At 47.3% G+C, this 21,062-nt stretch overlaps 2 protein-coding genes across 2 annotated transcripts in view; both read left to right on the forward strand.

Moving 5' to 3' along the window:
- LOC126213481 (uncharacterized) overlaps positions 1-18,253 on the forward strand; it is a 550,281-nt gene extending 532,028 nt beyond the window's left edge. The window contains exons 5-8 of the mRNA XM_049941309.1: positions 16,988-17,361; positions 17,452-17,611; positions 17,762-18,087; positions 18,233-18,253. Coding sequence (XP_049797266.1) covers positions 16,988-17,361; positions 17,452-17,611; positions 17,762-18,087; positions 18,233-18,253 — 881 coding nt within the window. The remainder of the gene's footprint in view (positions 1-16,987; positions 17,362-17,451; positions 17,612-17,761; positions 18,088-18,232) is intronic.
- Positions 18,254-18,435: 182 nt separating this feature from the next.
- LOC126213532 (dentin sialophosphoprotein-like) lies at positions 18,436-20,924 on the forward strand. The gene is made up of 3 exons (XM_049941392.1): positions 18,436-20,229; positions 20,311-20,711; positions 20,846-20,924. Exons 1-3 carry the CDS (start codon positions 18,436-18,438, stop codon positions 20,922-20,924), a joined length of 2,274 nt encoding a protein of 757 aa, XP_049797349.1.
- The last annotated feature ends 138 nt before the right edge of the window (positions 20,925-21,062 follow it).

A 21,062-nucleotide genomic window follows, 5' to 3' on the forward strand; every position in this document is an offset into this window, starting at 1 on the left:
GCAATCAAAAAATAATTATAACATTCAAGAATAATAATAATAATAATAATGACTATGTATATGAAAGTAAACATATTTTTCTTTTATGAATGTCAGTCCTATTGCTAGTTGGGAATTTTCTCGTTATGTTCTTGCAGCTTGTGAGTTATTCACATCGAGGAGAGACATAAGACGATAGGATGGGGTGAAAGAGATACAGAAGAGGTAGATAGGTTAGAGGAAGAGAAATAGAATGGTAAAATTCGAAGCTATGATGGAGAGTAGAAAGAAAGAGATGTGAGGGGCACAACAATAGTGGCTATACCGTCCCTAATATATAAGTTTTGAGTTCCCTCTTGAATGATGAGTGTTTCTGGATAAGACGCAGATCACAGGGGAGCGCGTTCCATAGTCGTATGGCTGAGATGGAGAACGGCACGGAGAAAGATTTTGTGTTATGTAAAGGTACAGCCAAGATGCTAGACGTATCCTATCTGGTATTGCAGTTGTGGAATGATGATAGGTGTTTAATGTGAGAAAACAAGTATTGGGGGCACCAGTGGCTAAGAAATCGATGAAGTAAGCTCATCGTGTGGAGATCGCGTACCTTATGTGGGCGTATCCAACCTAGCTGGGAGTATGAAGGACTGATATGATCATACAACCGTATATTGCACACGTCTCTAACGCAAGCATTCATCACTAGCTCGAGGCATCTCGAATTTTCACTCTTTGTGCCGTGTTGAACTACGTCACAGGAGTAAAGATTAGGCAAGACTAGTGTTTGGACTAATTTTTGTTTAACATGGGTTGGAAATATTTTTCTAAATTTTTGGATTGCATGTAGGGAGGAGAGCGATTTCCGGCAAGCTGTGACTGTTTGTTCTTCCCAGTTTAGGTGTTCATCCAAGATTATTCCAAGGTCTTTTACTGTTTTTTGGTATGGTAGTTGGGTACCATTGAGGAGTATTTGAGGGACTGTTTCACGAAAGTACCGGCTGATTAACTTTGGATGAGATATAAGAATGACCTGGGATTTCTTGGGGTTTAGTTTCAGACCTAGGTTCTGTGCCGTGTTATAGGTGTTATAGACAAGCGCGGAGAACAGAAGTCCTAGTTAACACGGGCGTCCCACTGCTTTGTCTGTCGGCACAGTTCGCCTGGGCTCCACAGAAACAGTGATCGAACGTGGGTAAGGGCGGATTTCTAAGCGGCCACTTCCGGGCACCCGAGAAGCCCCAGGCGGTGCCGGTATCCCGCCTACGCGCGCCAACCTGGCGGAAAGCGGCCGGCAGACCCGGCTGGCACAGGCAGCTGGCTCGCCCGTTTCCGGCCTCATCGTAGCGAGTACGAAATTCTTGCTTTTGTTGCCAAGTTCGTAAACGCGACGATGTTCGTAAGTTTCCTGTCGAGCTGAGAGCGGCGGAATTAGAGCGCGAGGAAAACTTTTCCTTATCTCTGCGACTCATTCTTCCGTGATCAAAACAAAACGACCCGCGACCTGAAATTACGTAAATGTGTGACTTAGGTGATCATACAAAGTAAGCTTTCACGGCCGGTCTTGTCTTCACTTAAAACTTCCGCGCTGATAGGCCGTGGTCGAAGTATAAAACTCTCCCCTGACGTTTCGTCTCCGACTGCGGGAGACGTCCTCGGAGGTACAGCGGCGAACTGCGAACAGAACTCGAGGAAGCGCTGATTATATAGGCAGTGGATTGGATTTTCGGATTAATGCTGTTTAAATGTGTCAGGAAGGCGTTCAACGCCTCTGCTCCGTATGTCCATACTACGAATGACACGATGACACGTTCGTAGTATGGACACACTGTAATGGTATTGAATTACGTAACCGTTACGGCACCTTACCTCAGCCTCTCGATACCAGCAATATTCTACTGTGTTTCTGTAAAATAGTTAACATATTTCTGTGACAACATTCAGATTTGATTTCATTAATGTAGAGGTACTTCGATACATCGATATGTATATATTGCAATGATATTATTCTTATGTGTATTCTTTCTTTTGTCACTATGATCTTTGACGTACTTTTAACTCTGACTTTTGGGCGCGTAAGCGGTTATTAGGAGGAAGATATTTTCAAGTATGTTTTATATTGTGAAGTGATGTTTTGGAACGAGTTACGTGATATTGCAACAAAAGTAATAAAAAAGATGTATAACTTAAATTCAGAGTGCTGATTACTTTTTTACATAACCATTGTCCTAACTTGCAAAAGTTTAATCTTCAAGAATGGTTTATGAAACACATCTATAAAACTTTTGAATATCGCAGAACAACACCTAGGCCTCTTTGCATCCGAGCTTGGAGTCATCACTACCTAGATTTTCGACGATTGAGCCATGAGTTCACAAAGAGACCAGCGTGGGAAACACGAAGAGATGAGTGCCTAGTTTATCCATTATTTCAAGAAATGACTTTATTAACTGTGCTCTAATGACACCTGCCACATAATATAACTATGTTGTTGCCCGAAAATGCAATATTTAGCAGCGTGAGCAACACTACAATCTTAATTAATTTTTTACCTTTGTTGTGGTAGGATTGTTAGAACACGGAGCAGAGGAGTTGGATGCCTTCCTGACACGTTTAAACAGCTTCAATCCGAAAGTCCAAGTTACTATGGAGACGGAAAGGAATGGGCAATTGAATTTCCTGGATGTGTGTGTAATTAAACGACGGGACGGGACGTTGGGCCATGAGGTGTATAAAAAGGCCACACAAACTGATCGTTATCTACATAAAGATTCAAACTACCACCCTAGACAAAAAAGAGGTGTAATGAAAACCTTGGTAGACAGGGCGTACAAAATTTGTGAACCTGTTTATTTAAAAGATGAGATTCAACATCTATGGTCAACTTTCGTGAAGAATGGCTATTCTAGCAAGGATATAGATCGAGCACTTCGCTCTAGGCAGAGAATCAGTAGCAACGACGAACAACAGTCGCCCAAGGGTAAAGTTTTTCTTCCGTTCATTAGTAATGTCACAGATCGCATTGGGAAAGTTTTAAGCAAGTATGGGGTGGAAACTATTTTCAGACCCACCAGGAAAATAAAAAAAAAATTTAAGATCGGCAAAAGATGCACGACACCGTTTGGCTACACCGGGGGTATATAAAATTCCTTGTAGTTGTGGACAGGTTTATATCGGTACCACAAAGAGAAGTGTGAACACCCGTCTTGGTGAACATAAGAGGAATTGCCGCCTGGGTCACACGGATAAATCGGCCGTAGCGGAACATGTTTACTAGGAAGGTGATCATGAAATAAAATTCAGCGAGACGAGCGTCATATCAAAAACCTCACATTATTATGCACGCATGTATAGAGAGGCTATCGACATTGATAAACACCGTAATAAATTTAACAGGAAAGACGAAGGTGTTAAACTGGATAAAATTTGGATGTCAGCGTTGCACCGTAAGCGTGACGATCGATTACTTGCAATCGAGAATGTTGGCATTACCAGAGACAATCTCATAGCCGACGCCACGTGATCGACAGTGGCGCCCTCTGTACTGCCTATATAAGCAGCGCTTCCTCGAGTTCTCTTCGCAGTTCGCCGCTGTACCTCCGAGCATGTCTCCCGCAGTCGGAGGCGAAACGTCAGGGAAGAGTTTTATACTTCGACCACGGTCTATCAGCCCGGAAGTTTTAAGTGGAGTGTGTGATTTACCTTTCATGTGCTTCAGACTGGTAGGAGACATTTCACGTTTTCTCGCAGTTGTAACCACACCACGCTGCTGTGCCAAACTCAAGGACGAAAGTAACGTTCGTGTGAGATCTCACTGCCAAGTAATACAGTTCGACGAAACTTGGACCACACATATAAAGGACTGTTAAAGTATACGTAATAAAATGAAACTCTGCAGCAGTCGTTTTGATGTTATTTTATTATATTGCAATCAGTTTCAGTGACTCGATAAACCACCTTGAGGCCTTAACTAACTCTGAGGGGGTTAACTCCAATCGTATACACGATCCCACCAGTGGCCAATATCTATGAACTGCCTTCCGCAGAATAACAGGACTGCAGAGGCAACTTCGCTGTTACAGTATTCTACGGAAGCCAGTTCGCAGATTTTGGTCACAGATGGGATCGGGCATACGATTTGAGTTCATCTCTTCCGCGTCAGATAAGGTCTGAAGACGACGTATTCTGTCACCGAAACTGGTTACAATAAAATAAAGTATACTCAAGACCCAAAGAAACAGGTACAGCTGTCTAATATCGTATAGGCCCCCATCGAGCACGCAGAAGTGCCGCAACACGACGTGGAATGGACACGACTAATTTCTGGAGTAATGTTGGAGGAAACTGACACCATGAACCCTGCAGAACTGTCCATAAATCCGTAAGAGTACGAGGGATGGAGATCTCTTTTGAAAAGCACGTTGCAAGGCATCCCAGATATGCTCAATAATGTTCATGTCTGCGGAGTGATTAACTTGGAAGTGATTAGTCGGAAGTGATTAACTTGGAAGTGATTAACTCGGAAGAGTGTTCCTGGAGCCATTCTGTAGCAATTCTGGACGTGTGGGGTGTCGCATTGTCATGCTGGAATTGTTCCGTGGGAATGCACGATGAACGTGAATAGATGCAGGTGATCAGACAGGATACTTACGTACGTGTCACCTGTCAGAGTCGTATCTAGACGTATCAGAAGTCCCATATCACTCCCACTGAACACGCCCTACACCATTACAGAGCCTCCACCAACCTGAACGGTCCCCTTCTGACATGCAGGGTCCATGAATTCATGAGGTTTTCTCCATACCCGTACACGTCCATCCACACGATACAACTTGGAACGAGACTCGTCTGACCAGATAACATGTTTCCAGTCATCAACAATCCAATGTCGGTGTTGACGGACCCATGCGAGGCGTAAATCTTTGTGTCGTGCAATCATGAAGGGTGCACGAGTTGGCTTTCGGCTCTGAAAGCCCATATCAATGATCTTTCGTTGACTGGTTCGCACGCTGACACTTGCTGATGGCCCAGTATTAAAATCTGCAAAAATTTGCGGAAGGCTTGAACTTCTGTCACGTTGAACGGTTCTCGTCAGTCGTCGTAGGTCCCGTTCTTGCAGGATCTTTTTCCGGCCACAGCGATGTCGGAAATTTGATGTTTTACCAGATTCCTGATACGGTACACTCGTGAAAAGGTCGTACGGAAAAATCCCCACTTCATCGCTACCTCGGAGATGCTGTGTCCCATCGCTCATGCACTGTCTGTTATACCAAGTTCAAACTCACTTAAATCTTGATAGCCACCATTGTAACAGCTGTAACCGATCTAACAACTCCACCAGTCACTTGTCTCATATAGGCGTTGCCGATCACAGCGTCATATCCTGCCTGTTTACTTAGCTCTGTAATTGAATACGCATCCCTATACCAGTTTCTTTGGTGCTTTAGTGTAACACCAAAACGACGGTTGCAGGTGTTCCATTTTATTACGTAAGTAAAGGCCCGAAGTCCCACAGACCATCAGCCAGAAGAATTGACAACAGTAACTTGTTACAGTATAGTACACTACAGTACAGTACAGGACAGAACAGTACAGGACAGAAGCTATCTGAAAGAAATACACAGTGAGAGGAACAGAAATGACACTTTCAGTCAAAGACAATAATTACACTGAAATCTTCACGATTCATGATAGTCCCCTGGAAATTACAAGCGCCTGGACAGCGTTCTTTATAGCGTGTGTGATCACCACGGAAGGCAAGCCATAGTCTGCAACGCGCTCCTAAGCCAGCCACAAGGTTAGTAAAGAGTTCTTGTGCTAGGGCATTAAATTTCTGCTGCAGCGCGGTTGACAAAGGCTGGACGTTCGTTGGTGCGTGTGGACAGTCCCCAACGCATCCTCCATGTGCTCCATGGGATTTAAGTCGGGACAGGCCATTCCATTCACCGAATATGCTCTCATTCCTATTGCTCCTCCACCTGCGCTATTCGAAGCGGTCGCGCATTGCCATCCTAAAAATGAAGTCAGGGTCGAATGCCCGCTTGAATAGTTGCAAGCGGGAATGGAGTACAGTGTGATAATAATGTTGACCGTAGTGTGTATCGTGTTCAAAGATTTGGAGGTCAGTACACCCACGCAACATTATCCCTCTCCTCACAACCACGCCTGGAACACCAAACGATCACGTTCTACAGTGCTTAGCCGGCCGGTGTGGCCGTGCGGTTCTGGGCGCTACAGTCTGGAACCGAGCGACCGCTACGGTCGCATGTTCGAATCCTGCCTCGGGCATGGATGTGTGTGATGTCCTTAGGTTAGTTAGGTTTAAGTAGTTCTAAGTTCTAGGGGACTAATGACCTCAGAAGTTGAGTCGCATAGTGCTCAGAGCCATTTGAACCATTTTTCTACAGTGCTTGATATACACTCGTATGGCAAGAGGTGAGAACATGTAATGTACCCCGGAACATAGTCGAACGTGATTTTGAAAATGTCGATGATGATCGCCCATCTCTAATTAAGAACCGTCGTATGGCAATTATCTATAATTTATTTCTGATACGATATGTGCCTCGGCGGCTCAGTAGTAAACTACCAGACTACAGAGTGAGATTTTCACTCTGCAGCGGAGTGTGCGCTGATATGAAACTTCCTGGCAGATTAAAGCTGTGTGCACACAGTTTAAATCTGCCAGGAAGTTTCATACCAGACTACAGATTCAAAGATCTAGGTTTCAGTTCCCTGCTCAGCCCCAGTATTTTAATCTGTCACTTACCACTTCTTTCATCTCTGACAATGTTTCTCGATTTGAAAAATTGCAGAACTGCCCCGGTTCCGAGTACACGTTAAACTGTAGGTCCCCTATAAATGGTTGGCAAGTCATTTCAGAGTTTGGTTGAATGCAACTGCATACCATCTCCAACGTGGTCACACCTTGTAAAATACCGTGGTGTTCATTCCAATATTCGGACTGATGCTGGCTTTGTTTTACCTATGCCCCAAACAAAAATTTTAAGCATACTGTATGTGAAAAGGTGTTAGTTGCTTTACATGCCTTTCTCGGCGTGTGCGGCATCGCAGGCGATCCGTTCGCCGGCGATTTTTGATCACCCCTCTCGCAAGGAACACTTTTTTTTTTCCACGTCGTATTTAACATACAAAAACCTACAACCTAGGTGACTAAGTGGGTACTACTTTCTAAACAATTTTACTTTTGACAATTACAGTGATCTCTATTAACTACATTACATTGATAAATACATATTACAATAGTTACATGGCTCTGAGTACTATGGGACTTGACATCTGAGCTCATCAGTCCCCTAGAACAGAACTACTTAAACCTAACTAACCTAAGGACATCACACACATCCATGCCCGAGGCAGGATTCGAACCTGCGAACGTAGCGGTCGCGCGGTTACAATAGTTATAGATTCGGCCTCTTAGCCGCTCCGGATGTCCGGGAGCGTTGCCCATCCCTAACCACAAGGAGGTGGGCCGACTACTATCTGAAACCACTGCCGTATTACAATATTATTTTGCATCCCTCCACCACCCTTTATTTACACATTTCTACAAAATCAAAATCTACTTCTACCAAAAACTATACACAGGTTGTCGAAGGCGCCGGAAATATCCACCATTACTCCTAGAACGTATTTCCTCATGGATGAGTGGACAATACTGGCAACTTTGTTTATTGCGGTTGAGGTGGATTTTTCCCTTGCTAAAACCGTACTTCAATTCACTCATGCCATGTAAGATTCTGTGACTCGACAGTCTGGAGACTAACAATTTTTAGATGGTCTTTTTTCCAAGACGTCAAGGAGACATATAGGCCTGTAAGACTTAGGCACCGTTGTGTCTTTGTCTGGATCTTTTTAAATAATAATCACCTCTGCAATCTTCCAGCAAGTGGGGTAGGATTGTGTTTCGAGGCACTTGTTGAATATTTGTGCTAGCCCCGGAGCCAGTTTGTATGCAATACACTGCAGCACTTCCGCAGGGATTGCATCTGTTCCCGGTGCCTTTCGTTTACCGAAAGAACGGATGGCATGCACCACCTCCTCAGAAGAAATAGGGTATACTTGTCTGTCGTTACGATAGTCTAGTAGGTCTTGTCTTCTGATTTCTTGTTGCATCTCGTTGTCTGAGTCTGGTCTGTCGTCAGGGAGGAGCACTCGTAGCAACTCCTCGGCTGTCTCCTTCCAGTCTTTCGTCATCTGGTCAGTGCCTCCAATTTTAACTGTCGAGAGATGCATGGAAGAATGAATCTTCTGCCTAACAATTTTGTATGGTATACCCCATGGGTCCAACTTCAGATGTGATTTCACAAAATCCTCTCAGCTTTGCTGCCTATGTTGTATTAATGTCTCTTTAAAGACCCTCTTGTGCCTGCGGTAACTGGCAAGATGGAACTGCCTTTCGTCCCGAGTAAAGGACATTTGATAATTGCGTTGGCAAGGAACAGCTGGCCAAATTAGAATTAATAAGATATTCCAACAAACAAACAAAGACAGATTACGATGACTTTGCATCGGGTCGAAAGGGCACGCGGGTCAAAGGCGATCGAGTACCTCTGCTAGAAACAATTCGCGCCAGAGACGGGTCCTTGTAGGAGGATTGACAAAACAAAGAGAAGGAAGTACAAAGAGTGGAGTAGACGATGCCGACAAGGTTAGGGGAGTGGGCGCAGCTCGAGACGTCAGCACCCTGTCCCGCGGCGCGGCAGGTGGTACGGCAGGCGGTGCGCACGCCAGCTGCCAGCTGAGGCGAGGCGAGGCGAGGCGAGGCGTTGTCTGCGAGTTGCAACGCTCCATCACTAAAGGCCCGGCCAGCAAGCATGGCTCCACGGCGATTGCCCTGCCTCCGCTTCTCGCTTCTGGCGCCACTGCTCCAGGCTTTTAGCGGTAATGGTTGTCATTTACCGCGGTTTAACTCGGCGGGCTTATTGCCAGTTTATTCGCGAGTAAATGAGGCGCTCCATGGAAGCGCGCTTCAGAGAAGAGCCGTACTGGCACCTTGGTGGGAGGGTCGTGGGTATAAGGAACGTGGGAGATTTCCTAGTTTATCATTTCTGTAGCTTTTGAATCGCGCTAGTATTGGGACTTAAGTTTCGTCCGTGTCTCGGAGCTCCCGTGGCTTCTGAAATGTGTGTTCTTATAGGACAACTAGCCAAGGATTTCCTCCCAATCATATCCAAACAGCAGACTCTGAATACAATTTATTAAATTGCCAATACTAAACTCTTGTAAGTAACAACTAATTCATATAACTTACAGAACTTAACAAATGGTTAAAAGAATGAGGTTTAAAAACAATAACGGCGGCTTTCCACCATAAAATCAAAGAACCTTTTACAATAGTGCTTTTAGAGTTTACCCAAGAGACAAAATCCAATAATAAGTTAACTTGGCAATATAACTTAAGATTATTTACAAAAATCTTTAAGAATGATAATGACACTTGGCATCATAAAATCGGAAAACATTGAGAGCAGTAATAAACTAAAAAAATACTAGTAATGGCAACTCCGCACCATAAAATAAGAGAAATTTCTTCTGCAAGAACAAATTACAATGGTACTTTAAAAGAGTTTACTCCACAGACCAAGATCCAATAATAAGTTAACTTGGCATTATAATTTAAAATCATTTATATAAAAAAAATACTTTGAGAAAGATAAATGGTTCAAATGGCTCTGAGCACTATGGGACTTAACTTCTGAGGTCATCAGTCCCCTAGAACTTAGAACTACTTAAACCTAACTAACCTAAGGACATCACACACTTCCATGCCCGAGGCAGGATTCGAACCTGACACGGTAGCGTTGAGAAAGATAATGGCACTTGGCACCATAAAATCAAAGAAGCGTAACACACAACCAATAGATATAATAACAAAATAATAATTTGATACAACCAAAGGGCGAGGGCAACTCCCAACGCAATCACAGACGAGCGAGCTCTCAACACTTCGGAGCCTTCCCACTAGAAACGGTCCCCGAAGTAAACCGCTGAGAGCTCCCCGACATGCCTTGGTTATGTTCTCTAACACACGACAGATAATATCAACACAAGATAAAATTCAAAAAATCAAATAACAATATAACATCCCGACAGCACATGATAACCACGGCGCCGTTTACTCTGGCGCTCTTAACAAGTGCCGGAAGCCAACACACAGAAATGTTAATAAACAATTCTCGCTTCTTAAAACAAAACAATAAAAGCCAAGCGCACATGGATAGTCAAACCACAGTCTTAGAAGTGCCTTAACGACACAAAACGCGACTATTCCACCAAGTTAATAATAACACAGTGAGCTAAAAATACAGAACATACCACTAAATGCTGTTACACAAACCAAATTGACGAGATCGTGTTTTTCAGGTCCCAGAAGAGCACATACGAGGTGCGGCTAGAAAAAAACCGGACTGATGCTGGAAAAAACATTTATTTACAATTATTTACAATTTCATGTTATCTCCTTCAATGTACTCTCCTCCTCGGTCTCTACACCGCTCCATACGAATTTTCCACTGTTCATAGCAATGCTGCAGATCATTTTCGGTAAGTCCATACATTACTTCCGTCGCTTTTTCTTTTACTGCTTCAACAGTCTCAAATCTAGTTCCTTTCAAAGCTGACTTGACTTTAGGGAAAAGAAAAAAGTCAGAGGGGGCCAAATCAGGTGAGTAGGGTGGATGATCTAAGATGGGAATGTTGTGTTTTGCGAAAAACGTCTTCACTGACAACGCACTGTGAGCTGGGGCATTGTCTTGGTGAAGGATCCATGACTTTTTTCTCCACAAATCGTTCCGTTTTCTCCGTACTCGCTCACGTAGGGTAGCCAGGACGCTAATGTAGTAATGCTGATTCACTGTTTGTCCCTCTGGTACCCAATCAATGTGCACAATCCATTTGATGTCAAAAAAAAAAAAACAATCATCATTGCCTTGAATTTCGATTTTGACATTCGTGCTTTTTTTTGTCGTGGAGAACCAGGAGTTTTCCAATGCATCGATTGGCGTTTAGTTTCGGGATCGTAAATAAAAAACCACGATTCATCGCAAGTAATAACATTTTGTAAGAAGGTGGGATCACTTACAATGTTTTCCAGGATGTCAGAACAAATCATTCTTCGGCATTCCTTCTGTTCAATTGTGAGACACTTTGGAACCATTTTTGAACACACTTTGTTCATGTTGAAACTTTCATGAAGAATCTGCCTAACACTTTCCTTGTCAACTCCTGTTAACTCAGACACTGCTCTGATTGTTAAACGGCGATCTTGTCGAACAAGTTTACCGATTTTTTCAATGTTTGCATCAGTTTTTGCTGGCAATGGTCTGCCAGTGCGAGTGTCATCACTGGTGTCTTCGCGGCCATCTTTAAATCGTTTAAACCACTCAAACACTTGTGTTCGCGATAAACAATCATCGCCGTACACTTGTTGTAACATTACAAACAGATCCTTTTATGTCTTTTCACCAAACTTTGCGCCTATTTTTGTTCGTTTGACGGCTCCTTGCAGCCATAAACAATTCACATCGACGTCATGGTCCCAGGGCCACCGCTAACACCTCTTTAGGAATCCATGTAGACCTCTGGAAAATCGCATCCATGTCTCATCCATTGTCACAATGGATTGTGAGGTCTGTGTGTTGTACAGTGCTGTCATCACCCGTATTTTAAAACCAACCGCATGTTTTTGTCAGTCTTCAGTCCTGGGAAAAAAGAAGTCGGTCGGATATGTTATAACTTGAATGCAACTCGTGTGGTGATGAGAGAAGTAAAAAGTCGCAACCTCGTGCCGACAACTGGCGTACACCACTCGAGTAGCAATAAGGAAACCGCCGCGCTTAACGTCCCTATCCGAGCAAATTAGCGACTACAGAGGGGTTTCAAATTTAATCCACGCAACTGGGGCGAAGTCTGCTAATCTCGAACTTTACACCACCACCTGCTGGTCAAATACTTTAGCTGAAAATTTCTTCCATCATCTGGGCACGTACCGGTTACTTCCCATAGTTAGGGCCACGACGCAAACATGCATTAGCGACGTCTGTTACGGAGGTGTAAATCTGTGTGAAATCTTATCCAGATTCGAGATCGACATTGCCAGCTTATTGTTATGAGATTTTGCCGGCCGGAGTGGTCGTGCGGTTCTAGGCGCTGCAGTCTGGAGCCGAGCGACCGCTCCGGTCGCAGGTTCGAATCCTGCCTCGGGCATGGATGTGTGTGATGTCCTTCGGTTAGTTAGGTTTAATTAGTTCTAAGTTCTAGGCGACTGATGACCTCAGAAGTTAAGTCGCATAGTGTTCAGAGCCATTTGAACCATTTGTTATGAGATTTTGGTAAGAGTGCTTGATAAACAGACACAAATTTATAAGTGTGTGCAGTAACTTCTTCTGAATAAATATCTTGTTTAATATTGTAAAATGACTTTTCCTGGCCGCACCTGTGTGTGTCAGTCCTGTGGTTATTTTCTACGTCGGAGTCAGTATTCCGGGGAAGAAAGTTTCTACCGCTCGAAGGTGATTGTTCGGTCGTTCACAAATTTGTAAAACAATAAACTGGTAGCCAAGGTCACAGGAATTGTTTTTATTCCATGATTACCGGTTTCGGCGAAACTAAGGCCGCCATCATCGGATCTTAGGGCACATACAGGTTACAACATCAAGGCAAACAATGGTGATATTAATAGTTGCCTAGTTGTAACCTGTATGTGTCCTAAGATCTGATGATGGCAGCTCTAGTTTCACCGAAGCTGTGTTCTGACATGTTTTGTGTACCATGGAGAATTAGTACCATCTCTTATTAATTTATTTGGTACATATCTCTCAACTGCCCTCGATACTGTTTCTTTGAATTCAAACCACATCTGGTGTATGCGTACGTAGTCAGATTGGAAGCAGTAAACACTGTCTTGTTAGAAGGTGTCAGTTGAATTTTCAAATGAATTTTTAAATGCATGTATTTTGCTTTTATTTTTGTTGGTTTTGGGCGTTAGGATATTCAGTCTCTCTACAACAACCGCGTGTTCACTAGTCCCTGTATTTGTGATGATGGCCCATACTTGGTCAGGATTGTTTGTTTCTAAGAGATCAGCTACGTTTTCGCAACATTTTACAGTTCGAGTGGGTTCCTGAACTAACTATTCAAAATAATTTTCTGAGAAAGAGTTCAGCACAATTTCAGATGATGTTTTATGCCTACCGACGGCCCTAAACATGAATTTTTGCCAACATATAGAGAGTAGTTTGAAGTTACTACCAACTGCAATTTCATGAGCGGGGTGCCTATTTGAAATGAGACTCAAGTAGATAGATGCGAGATTGAGATTCATTTAAAGAATCCTAAGGAAATGTAGCCCACCCACAAAGGAGCCAGCGTACAAAACCCTCCTTTGACCAGTATTTGACTACTGCTAATCATCTAGGATTCGTACCAGATAGGGTTGATAAAGGGAATAGAGAAGACCCGAAGAAGAATAGCGCGTTCTGTGGTGTACTGTGAAAATTCGTAGAGGTTACGTTCCTAGAAAAGTGGACTGATACAACGCTTCCTCCTACGTATATCTCGCGAAAGCACCATGAAGGTAAGAGTAGATAACTTCGAGGTCACATGGAGGCCTACTAGCAATCTTTCTTCCCGTGAACCATTCGCGATTGGATCAGGAAAAGGAGGAAGTTTCAATGGTACACAAAGTACCCTCCGCCACACGCGATAGGGTGCCTTTGGGAGTGTAAATACAGAAGTACAGACAGGTCCTGTATGGTTTGTCTTTTAATACATTAGAAAAAACTGATCTTTCCGCAAATTATAATGTCTGTACCTGCAACGGAGGCCGTTAGGTGTATTGAAAAATTGAATGCATTATTAAACAAAAAAATGGTTCAAATGGCTCTGAGCACTATGGGACTTAACATCTGAGGTCATCAGTCCCGTAGAACTTAGAACTACTTAAACCTAACTAACCTAAGGACTTCACACACATCCATGCCCGAGGCAGGATTCGAACCTGCGACCGTAGCAGTCGCACGGTTCCGGACTGCAGCGCCTAGAACCGCGTGGCCACCGCGGTCGGCATTATTAAACAAATTTCTTATGTTTTTGTTTATCATGCCTCAGGAAGTTCAATACAAGACGGGAGAACAAGGATTAACATGCTGTCGTAAAACAGAAGACTTACATCTTTCATAGGACGGTTGTCAGGTGGATTGGATTGGATTGTTTGGGGAGAAGAGACCAAACAGCGAGGACGTCGGTCTCATCGGTTTAGGGAAGGACGGGGAAGGAAGTCGGCCGTGCCCTTTCAATGGAACCATCCCGCCATTTGCCTGGAGCGATTTAGGGAAATCACGGAAAACCTAAATGAGGATGGCCGGACGCGGGATTGAACCGTCGTCCTCCCGAATGCGAGTCCAGTGTGTTAACCACTGCGCCACCTCGTTCGGTTCGTCAGGTGGAAGGAGAGCCAGTCAGTAAATCGTTCGGTCGTACGTACATCTCAGACTGGTTACGCTCATCCGTTTCTTGTTCTCACCAGGAATGGTAAACGTTTTATAGAGAATACTGAGATAATTTTAAGACGCATACTTCAAAGAAGTATTCTTTGATGCATTTTTATGTCATTTCCATTCTGGGTCAGTAATGTCGCGTCTTGATACATGCGGTCATCCGGAATACGCAGGTTCATAAACTGCACTTGTATATTTCGACACAAGTCAAATCCTTATAAGAAAGTCTCGTCAAGTTTACACTGCCCATTGCACCGCCAGTGTGTGTTCAAACGTATATTGTAAAAAAGTAAATTCTAAAAACTCACGTCAATTGCATATTATTTAAGAGCAGCAACATAGAACTCTGTTGAGTATGTGTATAACAGTCGAGAAACGTTCTGCTGGACTAAACCTGAAAGCCAATAAATTAAACAAAAAAAAAGCGTATCGGTAAAACGAATAACGCACTAGACTAATTTGCGATCGGTCTGTCGAATGAACACGTAGAATTCTACTTCAGAATCATTTTGTTTAAAACTGGAAACAAACCGTTGCTTTCCGTCGGTGCAGGGCGTCGCACGAAAGACGTATGAACAGAATTTGTTTGGGGTGACTGCGGCTACGTGATGCAAAAAAGAAACTGTAAATACCTAGAGAAACACGAGAGACAATGCGGCTGACGACCCGTAAGAGAGACACCCGGACTACTTACAGTTCTATAATATGTCTGGAAGTCTTTATTTGTTTTTATTTTATGACCCTTCCGTGCTTTTTGAAGTTCGTTTGTGTGAAGGACAGAACACAGACGACGAGATGATGATGAGAGTTTGACTCGGGAAAGTGTACCTGTGGATCAGGTTGTTTGTTGTGTGCTACATAACGATAACAGAAAAAGATAAACATATAAGACGGGATCCATTAGAACCATACTTCCCCCCCCCTCCTCCCCCTCGCCCCAAATATATATATATATATATATATATATATATATATATATATATATATATATATATATATATATATATATATATATATACGAGGAAATACCAACACAGAATAAACTTCATAATACTCAGCGTTTAGGAATCACACGAGAGGTACATATCTGCAAGAGACTATGATAACTTGAAATGCCAAGCATCTGAAATAGAACTGTAATGTAGAGCACTACTCGTGGCAACAAATTTTGTAGACAATGGAACAAACTTTTAATATTTTTTGCGAGATCTGAAATTTAAAAACCTCTCTCACACCGGCCTGATTTAGCTTCACTGCTCAGGATAGTAAAAAACATGCGTATATTAAAGGAATTTTCATTCACAAAGCAGGCCTATCACATTCACACAGTTCAATACTGTCCTATCCCGATTAAATTGAGCTTAACTTAAATTCCATAAGGCAGTGAAGCAATTTCGAAGTCTCGGTGCGACCAACATTGTCAGTCGATCTCCTGAAAACATTTGTAATAATTATTAACTTTCGGTGATCACATGGGGAAGACCGCAGATCTCCTGGTAAGACCGTGTTAGCCCATTTATTGAAAGTAATAAACTGGATATCTTGAGCGTACAAAACGGCAGGTTCGTCCACTGTAAATCAGACGTTCCCCACTGATCCCGTGCAACTCAGCGTAGTAAGCAGACACTGTCAATAATAATACGCGAACAGACTTACTTTAGTTTAGTTCATGTATTAAATTCCTTCTCATACAGAATCTCATCAAGATGGCGACTAGCTCAACAATACATACATATACATCTTCGTTCTTTCGCGGCTAATCGGCAAGATCTGAATCTTTCTTTTCATAAGAGAAAACAGAGATAGCAGAGAAGCTATTCCATGGAGTAAATGGACGCTCCAAGGAATAATAGGGCTTGAAACTACTTTGCATTGATAATCATCGTATATTAAAGTTTAGGAATCCGTAAGATAAGAAGAGATATTTCGAGATATGTAATGAGTTATATAATTCATAAAATTTCTGAAAATATCGCGGAGAGACCGCTGTAAGAGACATTACAAAATGACAGACGGAATCTAATCGACGCTGGGACAGCCAGTGGGATGAGATGGGGACAATTACTCTGTTCGGCGGCTCCGTGTTGTCTTTTCGTCACATTTGTATCGTCATAACTGACACGAAAGTCGCGTCAAACACGCTGTCGTATAGTTCTTCCCCTATTGAGATTGCTGTATGGGCACGAACCGAAGGCCAGTAATGTGAAACAAAAGACCTATGAGTTTTTCACGAGTGACCCTGTGAATGTGTCCAAAACATTTCTTTCATCCTGTGTATGTGAGAGTGTCGCAAGAATCAGTTGTTCTGCTACGTGGAGTTGTCGGTGGTGGTGCTTTTTATTGTGGCGGTGGTGGTTGTTGTTAGTGTGATGGTGTTTGTGGTGACAGTCGAGTGCTTCACTGCTTCGAGCATGCTTCTCTCGGTGGCTGGGTACTATAGTGACAGAGACGGCCGCCTACAAGTGCGGAGTGTTGTGCTGTGTTGGGGACAGGTCGGTTCTCGCGGCGCAGCAGCTCGCGCGTGGTGGAGAGCGTCAGGGTGACGGAGGTGAGCAGCGACTACTGCGGCGTCGGCCGCTACCACCACCGGCACCACCAGCACCACCATCACCACCACCACCACGAGCCGCTGCTGCTGGCGCCGCCGGACGTGGACGACTACAAGCTGGTCTTCATCAGCTCCGACTCGTCGTCCAGCAAGGAGGACGACGACGAGGAGGAGGAGGAAGACGCGGCGGACGAGGACACGGAGAGCAGCAGCTCGGCCGGCTGCGACTGGGACTACTTCGAGCAGGGCTGCTGCGGCGAGCGCGCCGTCGAGGAGGTGACGCTGTGCGACCAGCACTGCGCCCCGCCGGAGCCGGCAGTGGCTGCGGCGGCGGCAGCGGCGCGGCCGGCAGGCGGTGGTGGGGGGGCAGCTGCGGCGGCGGCGGCGGCGGCGGCGGCCTCGGCGGAGGCGGCGCGCGCGCCCGCCAGTCCCCGGTGCGCCGCCTGCGGCTCCGCCACGGTGCTGCCGGTCCCCGTGCCCATCCCCGTGCCCGTGCCCTTCCCCGTGCCCTTCTGGTCGCCCGCGCACCACCACCACTTCATGCAGGACGCGGCGCTCGGCGTCTCCGGCGCCGCGGCGCCCGCCGACGCCGTCGCCTCCTCCTCCGGCGCCGGCGGCGGCGTCCGGATCCGCATCCGCAACTCCGCCGCCGCCCCCGTCGCCGGCTCGGGCCCTTCGCGCGTCGTGGTCGGCCCGTGGTCGTGCTCGTGGCCGGCAGAGCTCATCTCGCCGCTCATCTCGGCCGCCGCCGGCAGCACCGTCGTCGCCGTGACGTCGACGGGCGCCGTCGTGCAGTGCCCGCCCGCCGTCGTGGACGTGTCGGGCGCGTCTCCGCAGCGCGCGCTCGCCGCCGTGCCCGCGTGCGAGATCTTCATCCGGCACGAGAGGGCGCACGACGAGCTACCTGCCACCGTCGCCGAAATTATCTCCGCGCCGGCGGACCGTCCGCGCCGCGATCGCGTTTCGCTATCAGAGGGCGATAGCGCCGATAAGGCCCGCGCCGATAGCACTGACGACGCCGTCCGTACCGTCACACGCGAGTCAGTAAGCGGCAGTGCGCGTTTCGAACCGGTCGCGAGTGAACCCCTCGAACAAGTAGGCGACGACGCTAATCAGACCGTCAGCGTGACGAGTGAGCCAGTCGGCGACAAAGACAACTCCTGCGGTAATGCTGCCCAACCCGTCTCAGCCACCGCCGAGGCGCGTCTAGAGCCGAGCGGCGAAGACTCTGCAGTCTCTAGTGATCGCACCGTCGCCGCACTCTCCGTTGCAACTCCGCCGAACAGCGTTCGATTCGATCTGGGCGAGAAAGACGCCGAAGGTGACGAGTCACCGCCAGCTACAGAAGAACCGTGTCCCGAAGCTGACGACACACTGGAGCGCCAACGGCGGATGTTGCTGTCGCTCCCCAGGGAGCGCCTGCACTCTTCGTCCTCGACGTCGTCGTCCTCGTCTTCGACGTCGTCCGAAGCCTGTCAGGACTCGGAGGACGAGGGCGCCGTCACCGCGCAAGTGGCCGCCGGGTGCTACACGGTCACTGCGGGTGGAGACAGCGACGAAAGCGGCGCCGACAGCGACGCGTCCGAAACGACCTCCACGTCTTCCGGCGGCGAGTTTTCTAAAGTGTTCGTCGTCAACAGCGGCGGCGACGACGACGACAGTGACAGCAGTGATGCGGGCCTTCCCGAAGCGCCGGCGCAGCCGTCTTCCGGAGGATCCGACGCGGAAGGCGACGAGAGCGGCGCCGTCGTGCTTTTGAGGCACGCTTCGTTCGGCAGTGACGAGAAGGCTGCGGAAAGAGGAAGAGACTCGTCTCTTCGGCAAAACAAGGAAGAGACAGTTGTGTGTGGTGGGAAGAAAACGAACAGGCCGACGGCGTTGTCAGAGCTAGCGAGTCCTGCAGGCACCGAAGGCTGTGACGACGGAATTGTACTACTGAAGCACATCAAGAAGTCGGAGTTGGAGACCGCAACAGGCGATGCTTCTCGCCATAGCGATAGCAAAGGGAAGGAAAGCGAGGGAGACGGAATTGTGCTCGTGAAACACGTCAAGAATTTGGAGGGAGAATGTGCTGACGTTTCGGCGCGAGCGAGTGATTTTAACTCTGTCCCGGGTGGAGTGGTTAGTGATGGAGACAAAGACGTCGGGGAAGAGGAGAGTGGGGGTGAAAGTGAAGGCAGTGTGAGTGAGGAAATGCAGATGCATCACGATACAGGCGACAGCAGTGATAGCGACTCTGACAGTTCCACCTTCAGCACCAGTGGCTGCGACAGTGACCTTGACTCCGGAGACGGCGGCGTTGTCCTCTTGAGGCACATCGAAGTTGTTCCAGAGGAAGACCGCCGGGTACGTGCTTCGCGGGGTGACGTTAATGAGTGTGGTACTATTACTGCCGGAAGTGTCGTTAGTGAAGGTGAGAGCAACCCCGTCGGTGAACGGAAGGATGGCGTTGAAACAGAGGATAGAGTAGAGGAAGCTACTACAGTGGAAAAGGCAACAGAGTTTCATGAAGGTGAGTGCAAAGTTCCAGCAGTTGAAGATGAAACAGGTGGTGAAAATAATGACGCAGTGTTAGCTGAGGAATTAAGTGGATCCATAGATGATTTAGCTGTGAATGATGACGAGGGAAATGGTTCGGTTATGACGCAAGAAGCCACTGCTGGCATGCAAGAGGACGAGCAGGGTGCAGAGGTAGTGACACTGGGAAAGGAGGATGAGGGTTCGGTGGTTGCTGAGGTTTCCAGCGGCTCCGGTGAAGGTCCGCAGGAGCCGGAAGTCACGACCGAGCGCCCCCTGCAGACACAGGACGAACAAAAGCCCCCAGGACACGCAGAGGATGGCGGTGACTCAGCCGCGACGCAGGACACCGGAATACCGACGCTGGAGGAAGAGGGAGCCGCAAAGGAAAGTGATTTACAGCAATGTTGCCCTCAGATTACTGTCGAGGTCGTGGAGTGCATCGAAGATATGACGGAGAGCATTGTCACGCGGATTGGCGAAGACTCCGAGAGTGTGACAGTGACCGGAGATGAACGTCTCGCTGGTGCAGATATCGAGTCTGCGGTAGCGGAGACGGGGCAGTTGGAAGACGCAAGCGGCAGCGTGACGGAGGACTCGGACGCCTTAGAGTCGGCGGTACGTGAAGGAATTCGCGAGGGAGACGAAGATAAGGCGGCGGCGGCGGCGGCAACAGGTGGGGGCGAACCGCTCCGGGACAGCTGGTTCGGCGGCGTCGTGCTGCGGCGCATACGCCACCTGGACGACGAGGGCAGCGACCCGGCGCTGACCAGCGGCCGCGCCGACAACTACGACGGACGAGCCGCTGCACGAAGTTCGCCGGAGCGCTCAGAGATGGCGCCGGCGGCCGCTGCCGCTGCAAGCGCGCCTCGCGCCGCTGCCACCCACGACACGGAGGAAGGCGTGCGGAACACCTGCATTTCACTCGCCGCTCTCTTCGGAGAGTACGACAGTGCGAGCCTGGCAGTCTGCGAGGATGAGGTGTCGGCCGTCCCGTGCAGGGCGGACAGCGCTGACAGTACCCGGAAGGAGGTAGCGGTGGCGCACGCCGAAGTGGACACGATCGGCGCCGAGAAGTCTGGGGCTTCTGCAGCGGCAGAAGTACCCGTTGACAGTGCGACGCGCGTCGGAGAAAGTGCCGCGGAGATGACGTCGGGCGATTCTGCACCAGCGGAACACGCTCTCGAACGTGAACGCGGATCGGAAACTATAATGGGAAAAGTTGTCGATAATGACCGAGGTCCTGGCCGGGTGTCGGACGGTGAAGATTCGATGTCGGTGACAGGTGGAGAGAAGGTGGAGGAGCCGAGTTCCACTGTGGCAGTGGAAAACCCGTCGTCGGTGGAAGCGCCCGCGAATTTTGAAGTGTCGGAAATCGAACAACCTGTGGAGCCGGATGTGGCGGCGCACCTGTTGTCTCCGGAGCAGTCCGACGTCTCGAGACGGTCGAGAAGCGCGTCGGAGAGCGAGGGGACGATAAAGCTGGAGGAGGAGGAGACGGA

Source organism: Schistocerca nitens, chromosome 1 (genome assembly GCF_023898315.1).
Source record: "Schistocerca nitens isolate TAMUIC-IGC-003100 chromosome 1, iqSchNite1.1, whole genome shotgun sequence".
NCBI lineage: Eukaryota > Metazoa > Arthropoda > Insecta > Orthoptera > Acrididae > Schistocerca > Schistocerca nitens.